The following is an 11371-nucleotide window of genomic DNA, read 5'->3' on the forward strand; positions in this document are numbered from 1 at the left end:
ATCACAGCTGCTCAAGCGGAAGACTAACCATTTCTATAAGTTAATGACAAAGCAGTGGCAAAAACAGAATAAAGAGAAAAGCAAAATAAGCGACGGAATGTTATTTCCAAAATTCCGGGTGGGTCTTGGAAATGATCCAAAGCCCTACGGAGTCAGAATTTGAGCTCCGTGCCACCAGAGGGCGCGACAGGATCGCTTGCGCGGGATCCGCCCCCGAAGACGCCGCTCTAGGCCGCAGCCCGCCCTCCAGCTGCATTTCCGCCGGCGCTGGGCGGTTGAGGCGTGTCCTGCTGTGCTGCTGCCTGCCACGGAGTCCCACGCCGCCCGGGTCCACCTCCCGCAATCCCCAGACATCCGCACCTTCCTGCGCGGTCTGCTCTGTCAGCGCTGCTGTTCCGCGTCGTAGGTCGGGGCGCCCGAGGTGAGTCCACTGCGGGGATCGCTGGGCGCGTGCTCTGCGTCCCCCCGCACCTCCAGGGGAAACTGAGGCCCGAGGGGGCGGGGAGAGCTGGCGGAGTTCAGCCCGGAACCCGGATTCCGGGCCTCGCTCCTGGATCCGTGTCCGGTCCCTCCGCTGGGTGCGGTCCTCTCGGGAGGCGGGTCCTCGAGAAAGGGGCCCCGGGTCGGATCTCCAGCCCGGGCCCCCGCGATTTGCTCTCACGCACCCACCTCCGGACCCTGAGTCCCCCAGAACCACTCATCGTTTGCCTCCGAAGTGACCTGAGGAGCGTGAACCCGTTTTGCCGTCACGTGTCGTTGACGGAGAGCGTGAAAACCCCGGTTGGGCAGAGCTGTTGTCTGAGCTTTCAGTTGGGGGCGCTCGCAGGGCCCCAGAGGGGCAGCGTGTGATTGCTCCCTCCCCGCCTGGCACTAAAGCCCCTTCCCTGTTGTCTTGCGTGCCCAGGCCGTGCGGGCTCTGCGGCTGTCTGGGAAGCAGATGGAGACTGTCCCTTGGACGGCTTTGCGGGCCGTGCGGCAGGCAGCACCCGCTTCTGTCCCGCAGGACCCTGATCCGCCGCGCCTGAGGCCGCCCCTGTGTGCAGGGGTGAGGCCTACTGGGTAAGTGCTGCTGGGCCCGAGCCCCTTGACCAGGGGGCTGGTTGCCTTCCTGGCACAGCGCGGTGAGGCGGGAGGTGATCCTGGAGCGCAGGTTCTGAGAGCTTTCTTCTTGCAAAGCGCTTGCGCAGAAGGGGGTCTGGTGTGGTAGGTGTGGGTTTGGGGTCAGAGAGGTCTGGGTTCAGATGCTGGTTCAGCCGGTGGCCAGCCGCATAACCCGGGCTCAGCTCCTTCCTTGTCCTGAGCTTCAGTTTCTTTTTAGAGCTCTGGGAGGACAGAGTTGTCCTGTGTATCCTTTGTATTTGAGCCCAGGGTGCCTGGCACGTTGTAGGAACTCAAGCTGTATGTGTGGGGTGAATGAACACTGTAGGCGTTTTTGCCAGGAGTTGGTCTTCCCCTTAATGATGGGAGATGGAGTCTTTACGTGAAGGAGGGATGATGCCCAGGATCCTGAGCTTGGCAGAGCAGCTGGGGGGCTAATAGGGACTTCTCTTCCTGGCTCACCTTTTGCCTTTTCCGTACCTGCATTCGAAAGTGATCATGGTCTTTCTGTGTCCTGGTCATTGATAGTGCAGGGAGAGGAGTTGCTGAAAGCGCTTCCCCGTGTTTGGAGGGTCCCTTCCTGTCCCTTCCAAACTCTGGAGCTTTCCCACACTTCCTCCTCCTCCCCACCTTTTAGGTGCCTCTGGGCACCTGCTGTCTTATGGCGGGCTCTCTGTGCCTGGCTCAGGATGGTTTCTGTTTCTGTGAGGTTTTATAAAGGAAGCACGAGCGTGGGTCCTGCCTCAGTGCATGTCTGAGTTGGTTGTGGGAACCACCGCTGTGGTCTTCTGACTCTGGTCTCTAACTTCTGCAGCCATGTGTTGCTTTCTGCCCATGTTTGAAGGGATTACATGCTGCCTGTGTTCTGGTCACTGGTAATGCAGGCACAGAAAAAGTTGCAAGGCTTTCTTTATGTTCAGGGGTTCCAGATTAGGACAGCCCTAGGTGATGGAGCACGAGGTACATGCCGGGAGGGAGACTTTCAGTGCATTTACCTCCTAAGACCCACACTCCCTCAGTGTTTTCTTGTTTGTGAGCATAGAGGTTTTCCAGACAGGTAAAGCAGTGCCAAGTGCTTCTTGTCCCCTGCAGGAATGTCTCGTGACTGCGGTTCCAGGTATGTGAGAGGCGACCTCAGGGAGAACCTGGATCGGGAGGTCCCAGGTAAGTGGTGTCCTACCTGGTTCTCTAGAGCTCAAGTCTGTGGGCTGTGAGGCCCGAGGTGTTCAGGTGTTGAGGGGTGGGGATGAGTGCAGGGAAAGGCTGCTTCCCTGTGTTCCCAGCTGTGTCCCCTGGATCTGGTGGGCGCAGGTCTGGGCCCTCTTTTGTTCCTGAGAGCCCCTGATGAAGGCTCCCGTGACGTGGAAGGCGGCAGCATTGGGATGGTCAGAGGGCTGCATTTTAGAGGCAAACCGAGATTCCTCTTTGGTGCAGAGCTGAGCACATGTTATATGACCACTCACATTTAGTCTTCCAGAACCACGAATCCTCAGTATTTCTACATCGTCAGTCACCACTTTATCTCTTGGGTGGGCATGGTAAATTACCCGTGCAAGGGAGAGGAAGCTTCTGTGATATCAGGCTGTCAGTGTGATCATGGGCCTGTGTGCCAGGCTCCGAGTTCAGGCCAGTTCCCAGGCTGCTGCCCAGCCAAGGCTTCCCTTCTCGGCTCACTCATGCCCTTTTCTGCTCCTGCATTCAAAAGTGATCGTGGGCTGCCTGTGCCCTGGTCATTGATAGTGCAGGGAGAGGAGTTGCTGAAAGCATTTCCCCGTGTTAGAAGGGGTCATCCTGTCCCTTCCAAACTCTGGAGCTTTCATACATGTCTTTCTTCCCACTGACTTGTGTTACTTCCTCGTACCTGGCACCGTGTGGCTCACTCAATGCCCTCTTGGCCAAGAAGGTCCCTTCCTTGGGGTGTTTCTGTTCACGGGCCAGTGGTAGAGTCATGGTGGGGTCCCTCTTCTCCAAGGCCTCCCCCCAGGAAGCTTTCTTTGCCTCCTCATTGCACTTTTTTCCCCACACCCTCAGCCCCACTCCTCAGCCCTGGTCACACTGGACATTGGTGATTTGCTTGTCACATCCCCTTTGCTGTAATCTTCAGGGCAGTGGCTCTTTCTTGGTGCCTGACACATAGCACTTGAACAAAACAAGATGGAGGAGGGGTGCCTGGGTGGCTCAGTCGTTAAGCGTCTGCCTTCGGCTCAGGTCATTATCTCAGGTCCTGGGATAGAGCCCCATATCGGGCTCCCTGCTCAGTGGGAAGCCTGCTTCTCCCTCTCCCACTCCCCCTGCTTGTACTCCCCACCCCCCCACTGTCAAATAAATAAATAAATAAAATCTTAAAAACAAAACCAAAACCAAAACCACAAGACGGAGGAGACCAAAGTGCCACGTGGTGAGGCAGTGGGCTTATCCCATTGTGATGTGTCAGTGTGGAGGCAGGGCTCTTGAGCCAGCCTGCCTGGTCGAGGCTGAGGCATCCTTCTCTCCCTGGGGGTGTTCTTTCTCATCCTGGTCATCCGCTGGGCCCATGGTTCGTAGGGGGCGGTGTTCCCCAGCCCTTAGATTGAGGGAAAGGGAATGGAGTGGTGACCCAGCTGGGCAGCATGTGTCATAGTTCATATATATGGAAGCTGCCCTTACACATTAGATGGAGGACATGCCCGCCCCCCCCACCCCGTTACCCCTCCTGCTCCATGCTCGTTGCTGCCGGTCAGCGTGGTGTGTCCCCCAAACCTGGCCTCCACAACCTTTTGACATAGACTGTTGCTCCATGTGACAGGTTGTTCTCAAGCACATAGGTTAACACTGATGTTACTCCTGTCACAGGTGATCTGCAGACCCCTTTCTAGAGTAAAATTCTTGTCCCTGAGGCAGTAGCGTGTGGCCTTTCAGATACTAGTAGCAACAGGCCGTGTTTGTGAGTGCCGTGGTCTGCCGGCCACTGTGCCCGCCTGGGCCTGCTGCGAGCGCTCACACGTGCCTTGCGTCTTGCAGGGGATTCTGCGTGGGCAGAAGCTCCATGAGCGGTGCCGTCTTCCCAGTCGGGACTAGGCTGTGGGGCCCGAGGTACGGTGTCCAGATCTCTCTCTGGAAGTTTGTTTTGTGCATCTGTGAAGTCCCATTCTTGTGCCCTGGGGTTTGGGTGAGGAAGTGCGCTCGCAGTTAACGTCCTTGCTATGGGCAGTCCCTCACATGCTGAGAGAGGGTGGGCCTCAAGAAAGCTGCTCAGGGGAGGGCCTCCCCGGGGCAGCTCCCTTTCCGGTGTGCCCTGATGGAAAGCATGTAGCTTGAGGCACCGGAGATCCCTGGGCCGGCCCCTGAACCCATGTAGCTTTGTGACCTATTTCTAATCTCCACTTCCTCTGAAAAACATAGCTGGGATAGCCGTGAAGGACTTTTTCATGGTGGTGGTGTGACCACGTGATCCTGATCTTTTCTAGCCGAAAGCATTTCCTTTTCTTTTTTTTTTTTTTAAGATTTATTTATTTCAGAGAGAAGTGCGGGGAGGAGAGCAAAACTCTGCAGGCAGACTCCGCGTCGAGTGTAGAGCCTAACTCAGGGCGCGCTTCTGCCATCCATGAGGTCATGACCTGAGCTGAAACCTGAGACACTTAACCAAAAGCCACCCAGGCACACCAGCAATTCTAATTTTTATGCTGAAGTGTCTTGACTCTCTGTGGCAGGGAAGTGTTATAGGGTCTCTGCAGGGTACAACAGAAGCTGCTGGGGCTCAGCGTTGGCTGTGGCGCTCTCACTCAGGCCATTCCTCAGGCTCCTGGTACCAGCCTCCCATCCTTCCTGGCTCTCTTTGTGCCTTTTTCTGCTCCTGCATCCAAAAGTGACACAGGCTGTCTTTGCCCTGGTCATTGATAGGACAGGGAAAGGAATCACTGAAAAAAGTTCTGTGTTTGAAGGGTCCAGCCAGCCGTCCCCTTCTAAACCTTGGAGCTTTGCCACATTAGCTTTCCTTTCTTTTTCTTTCTTTCTTTCTTTTTTTTTTTTTTTAAGATTTAATTTATTTATTTGATAGAGAGATCACAATTAGGCAGAGAGGCAGGCAGAGAGGGGGCCGGGAAGCAGGCTCCCCGCTGAGCATGGAGCCTGACATAGGGCTTGATCCCAGGACCCTGAGATATGACCTGAACTGAAGGCAGAGGCTCAACCCACTGAGCCACCCTGGCGTGCCCCACATTAACTTTCTTTCTGCCATTCCCTTCAGAGCTTGGGCCTTTTCTGGCTCCCATGTGATGCGGTGACTGGGCTAGCCCCCTGATCTCTGGGGGCTCATTCTGTCTTTTCACATTTCAAATCCCTGTGTCAGAAATCAGTCTATACATTTCTATGTGGACCTCACCCTGGACTAAGTTCATAATAGTGCTTGAGGGTACACGGGAGAATCCCAAATCATGGGTTCTACTTTATGAATTTGTGGGAGTAGAAGCTAGCCCATGAGAACACAGGACAGCGTGTGAATTCATTGCTTGTGTGTGTGTTTGTCTTTGCTCCCTTACTTTCTTGAGCACAGTGGATTGCTTCTCTAGGAGCTGTCAGTGATGTCAGATAAATGGAGAAAGAGAAATACAGGTGGGGCCTGCTGTAGGGCCGTGGGGGAGTTCTCTCAGTTCTGAGTCAATAGAAGAAGTTCTCATTTGTCATGGTCTGCCAGAGCCGGGGGAGTTTTCTTGTCAGTCAGTGATGGGAGGAGAATGTGTTGACGGATAGCCCTGTCTGTAGCTTTCCTTTCACTGACTTCATCTGTGCTTTGTGGGTTCTTTTGGGAAGGGCGACCCAGGGGGTTGACTGAAGAAGAATTTCTCAGGCCTGTGGATCTTTGAAGTCTGTATTTATAGACTACAGACTTCCTAGCCTGCTTTCTGGTTCTCGCCTGGGAGGGTGGTGTTGCTGACAGGGCACTCAGTGTGGGCATCCATCCGCAGCAGGCTGACTGGCTGCCTTGCACGTGGTGCCCTGCCGATGTGTTCCAGGACCAGAGACCCGCCGCGGTGCCTTCACTTCGTAGACAGTTACAACCTGGTATCCCTGGGAGAGACAGCCTGAGGCCCCTGAGAGAGACAGCTTGGGGCCGCTGAGAGAGATAGCCTGGTGTCCCTGAGAGAGACATCCTGGGGCCCCTGAGAGAGAGAGAGACAGCCTCATGCCCGTGGGAGAGACAGCCTGGGGCCCCTGAGAGAGACAGCCTCGTGCCCCTGAGAGAGACAGACAGCCTGGGGCCCCTGAGAGATAATATAGCCTGGGGCCACTGAGAGGCATGTCCTGGCTCGCAGGTAACAAGGGCGCTGAGGTTGGAGTTGAGGTCAAGGTGTCCATCCCTTTGACCCCCACTTTTGGTTGGGGCTCCTGTCTAGGTCCTGAGATCTCTTTTCTTTACATTTGGGTCTTGTGTTGCAGATGGGAGCCTGTCGTGCCAGGTGGTTTTGTTCCCATCTCGCTCCGAGGTGGGGGTAGTGAGAATGACGTACCACCTGGTGCCCAGAAGCCAGGTTGGAGAACCCAAGAGAGTGCCCTTGGCTTTCACACCTGCTCTCCGCCCCTTTGCCTCAGGGGCTTGTCCTATCCCACAGCCTAGTTCCTGGGCCCAGGCTCCTCAGCCAGCCTGGAGGATTTAAGGGACAATGGTGACCATTCTGAAAAAAATTACCCAATGCCCCACTCCAGACCTGGTAATTCAAACCTCTGGGTGTAGAGCCCTAGGGATCGAGTTGGGGTGGGGGGGTCCTTCGTACAGTGTCCTCAAGCATTCGTGATGTCTTCTCGTTCTCCTTCAAGTGGGTCTGGCAGCGTTGACGTTTGAAGATGTTCTTCCTTTATTATCCTTTCTATTCTGGTGATAACCTAGTGTCGCGGCCGGCGCGGCAAGGGTGTCAGGGCTGAGGGGCAAGGGAATGTTAAAGAAGACGAGAGGGACACCAGGATGATTATCCACAGAATGCCACATAACGTTTATTAGTTCATTCTTTTGTAAGCTTACTTAATCACAGCAATGTGATTTGACCTTGACTACCATTTCTGGGCTGCTGAGCTTGTGTTAATAAAAGCCAGAGCGTCCTAGTTCAAGGTTGCATAGGATAAACACGGCTGTGTTACTGTAAGATAGACACAGTCGTGTTGCTGGCAATGCCAAACCGCAGACCTTGTTCCTCTGCCAATCGGGAAAAGATGCAGGCAGCCGTTTATAGACTGTGCACCTGGTGTGGTGTCCTGGCTGAAGGGGCTCTGAGAACCTTTGCTCAATCAGGTTGGTGACCTGAGAGCCTTTTGCTCGATCAGATTAACCCCTTTCAGGCACAGGGCTCACCACAAACTAGCATGGCGTGCATAAACTGGGCGCTTAGGCCTAGCTGACGGGGACCCTCTCAGTGATGTCCCTTGGGGGAAGGAGGCAACGGAGACTGAAGGCGTGTATGCTGCTTCTCCCTCGTAGGTCAGCCTTAAATCTGGAGCTGATGAAGTCCCAAGGCCATGAGTCAGGGGCCCTCGGGATGACTTGGGATCTGGGTTTGCTGGTACGTCTCTCCAAGGTGAGTTACTGCCAAGTGCTGGGGACCCACAGGCGGGGGGTAACCTGGTTTGCTTCTCTGTGGGTGGGAACTCGAAACCATTGGTCTCACTAGTTTTGTTTTTGTTTTTAAGATTCTCTTGGTGTTAGCGGACACGAGAGGAGCAGAGGAGGGCGAGGGAGACCCCGCAGGACGCATCCCCAGAGCACCTCCTCTTGCTCTCCCTCGGAGCGTCATGGATCAGCTCTGCACTCCACACAGGAGCTCAGAGGGCAGGGGCTGGGGCTGGGGTCCACATCAGTGGGCTCCGAGTCTTGACAGCAGGGCCCTGAGAAGCCATGGACAGAGAAGGCCAGCCCCCTGTCCCTCTGCTGTGCCTGGAATGACCTTAGTGACCAAGGCTTTTTCCTCTTGAATTGCAGCTGCCCATCACTTTCCTTTCTGCCACCCATTCAATAAACCTTATGGACTCATTCTTCTGCCTTTTATTTTTTTTAAGATTTTATTTATTGGACAGACAGAGATCACAAGTAGGCAGAGAGGCAGGCAGAGAGAGAGGAAGGGAAGCAGGCTCCCTGCTGAGCAGAGAGCCCGATGCGGGGCTCGATCCCAGGACCCTGAGATCATGACCTGAGCTGAAGGCAGAGGCTTTAACCCACTGAGCCACCCAGGTGCCCCTTGCTCTTCTGCCTTTTAAAGTCTGTAACAAGTTGCTTGCCCCTGAGGTTGGACGTGGAGAAGTGGATCACAGGCCAGTCTTGTTTTCATCCCCTGAGCCTCTCTTGCCATGCTCCTGGGGCTTGGCACACAGGCCACAGTCTGAGATGTTGCCTTGGGACTGGGAGGTAACCAGGTGCCGGTAGCTGGCTCAGATTCAGGCCCATGAAGGAGTGGAAGGTTTGAGGAGTGGTCAGGCCAGGGCTTGGGAAGGGGACTGGTGACAGTGGGCTGGAGTGAGGTAGGCACTGATGTCATTGAAGAAGCTGGGTTGGCCAGAGTTCTGGGGCCTGGCTCATGAGTAAATGCCTGCTTTTGTGGCCAACTGCCCTAGTTTGCCTGGGATTGAGGGGTTTCCTAGGACATTGGACTGACTTGTTAAATCTAGAAAGGTCCTGGGTAAACTGGGATGAGTCGGTCAGTTTACTTGGGGAGTAAAATACACGATGTCAGAGGTTGAGCGGACAGGTTCCGCTGTGAAGGTGAGAGGGAGAAGGGTGAACACGGAGCGGCTGCCCTTGTGGGTATCCTCGGCCGGGCTTTTGGAGATAATTGGGGTAAATCAGTAATTGCAATCATGTGAGGCTGGTCTAAGGCTGTGCATGTGTGAACTTTTTAATTCCCACGTTATAGATGGACGGGTCTCCATGAGGAAGCAGGTCCCAAAGGCCGTGATGAAAGGCTGGAGTTAATTGTCCAATTACTGCATTTGAAATCGAACTTGCCATGATGAGTTGACACCTGGGTGGGCTCCTCTGCGGGGGCAGGTGTTCTTCATGGCCAGAGTGTTCACTCTGCCAGCCAGTTCCTGATACAGGCATCCAGAAGTCGTCTTTTTTTTTTTTTTTTTTTTTTTGCCTTCCCTGTGGACTGTCTTGACTTTTTTTTTTTTTTTTGGCCACCTTTAGTCAGCCGGTTGTAGTTGAGAAGATGCCAAGGGAAGGATCTGGGTCCACTTGAGCTGTGACTGGTTGGTAATGGTTGCTGCTGTGGAGGGGCAGCAGCAGAACGTGGGCCAGTACTTAAGCATGTGTAGAGACACTTCGAGTGTCCCACCGGGCACCGGTCATGCCTGCCTCACACTGCGGCATGGGAAGCCCGAGCCATGCCAAGTCTTGAGGGCCTGAGGAAATCTGAGACGAGCATTGCCACCACCGTGACTCAGGAACAGGGCTTAACATCAGGGAGCCGTGATCGTTGTTGGGAAATGTGCAAGCTTCGTGGAAGGCCTGGTGGACCCGGGAGTGGGAGATTTCCATGGCAGAATTAAGAGCTGGGAGTATGGCGAGCTCGTCAGAGTGGAGGTTCATTCATTAAAAGGAAAAGCATTTATGAGCCAGATACCTTGCTAGAAGTAGGGGTACAATGGAAAATAGGATAATTTGTGCCCTTAAGGTATGCCTGGAAGGTCTGTAGATAACGTGTCACATGCTGACTGTGGAACATGCACTCGTGTTGGCCGCTGCTGGAGGTATTGGGGATACTGCTCCGAACAACACACATAGGAGGCCTCAGCTTATTCAGAACTACAGTCCATTACGGTAAACCAGAGATCCAGGTGACATGCCAAGCTCTTAAAATACAAGTGAATGTCAATTTTTGGTCACAGATTTCAGCTGAAAATTACCCCAGCATTGTGATAGCCATTTGGGGAAATCCTGAATGGGCTGTTAACACAGGCTCGACAAGGGAGCCCAGAGACTGGCCAAGCTTCAGAAAGGTCCCACAGGAATGAAGGTGGAGAAAGAAGATGGGTCACCCAGGGGCATTCAGGAGGACTCTTGCTGAATTGTCCCAGAAGGATTGGGGGTTGAAAGTCAGAGTCAAGGGCGCGGCAGAAGTGGTCAGGTCAGAAAAGTCATCCATCATCTTGGAAGAGGGTGGGGTTCTTCACATGGCAATGACAAGACCCCTCACAAAGCTGCCTTCTTGGTGACAGGGGAAGGATGGTGACAGACTTCTGATGGAGGAGCCAGAGGAAATGATCTTGGGCACAAAACCTTTTGCCCAAGACTGGCTTGGAAAGATAGGACTTCCTGCCTTCAGGGGACAATGCTGGCTCACTGGACAGGTAACTTAGCAGCACACAAGACTAGGCCGGACACCAGTGGGGGTCCCCAATGTTTGGGACTAGGGAATACCCCAGGACCTTTACATATCTCTGAGGGAATAAGGATATCCAGCAACAATGGGGAAAGAATTTCCTAATAGTTCAATAAATGGCACAGAGGAAATTATACTTAATTTAGCCAACATAATGAAATGAGACCTTTTTCCACCCTAGTTTTGTGGCATAAGATGCATACCTGATACTCATAGGTGGTATTGAAGGAACCAGGCTTTACATCTAGTTGCTGTCTTTGCTGTCAGTATCCCAACAACTGTTGGGGCATCTCTGTAACAGGAAGTGTTCTCCCCAATCAAGGCAGATAGCTCCCCCCTACCCCCGCCCACCCACCGAATGAAAAGCTCAGTTTTATGAATAAAGCTTTGATGATTAAAAAATCTCCAGATGTCTTTGGACTTTTTATGCTTCAGCAGTGCAAACATTGTGGTCCAGGGCTGTGCTTTCTGGAGAGCTCCCACACTGATCATAAAACTAGATTTCTGTTTCTGGCACACATTTGGCCCTCAGCAAGTTTAGCTATCTTCTACTTAGGGTACCTCTTGGGGCTAGAAAAATCCACAAGGGCTTTGCCCTTCAGATGCTTTCCAGTGGCTTTATTAGTAAGACCAGCCACTTGGGGTGAAGTTGGAACTTTCTGTCTTCCCCTGGGATGGGCTAACATGGGCTTTCACCAGAGTAGGATGTGCTGGGAGAACATCCTTTCCTTTGTGGTCCTCAACACGGCACTATTTTATCTAACGCAGGGGGCTTTTGGCCATGTTTGGATATGTTTGTGCTGGGCACCATTGTGTGGGGGGTGTGTGCTCCTATCTAGTGAGTAGAGGCCTGGGAGCTACTAAACATCCTACAATGTAAAAGGATGGCCCCTCAAAACAAAGGATGATCTGGCCTAAAATGTTCATCA

The 11371-nt window shown here is 53.5% G+C and overlaps 1 protein-coding gene across 2 annotated transcripts; it reads left to right on the forward strand.

Moving 5' to 3' along the window:
* Window positions 1–269: 269 nt before the first annotated feature.
* Window positions 270–8096, forward strand: LOC308349687 (uncharacterized protein). 2 transcript variants are annotated; one of them, XR_013967480.1, is made up of 5 exons: window positions 274–421; window positions 905–1059; window positions 2191–2262; window positions 7547–7643; window positions 7756–8096. XR_013967480.1 is itself a non-coding variant. In XM_080814484.1 (4 exons), the coding sequence occupies exons 2-4, from the start codon at window positions 938–940 to the stop codon at window positions 8035–8037; spliced, it is 501 nt and encodes a 166-aa protein (XP_080670610.1). In that variant the 5' UTR covers window positions 270–421; window positions 905–937; the 3' UTR covers window positions 8038–8096. The 2 variants fall into 2 exon arrangements, 1 of the variants encoding a protein (XP_080670610.1); XM_080814484.1 differs by lacking the exon at window positions 2191–2262 and having other exon boundaries at window positions 270–421.
* The last annotated feature ends 3275 nt before the right edge of the window (window positions 8097–11371 follow it).

The sequence above is a fragment of the Martes martes genome, assembly GCF_963455335.1.
Source record: "Martes martes genome assembly, chromosome: 9".
In the NCBI taxonomy this organism is placed as follows: domain Eukaryota; kingdom Metazoa; phylum Chordata; class Mammalia; order Carnivora; family Mustelidae; genus Martes; species Martes martes.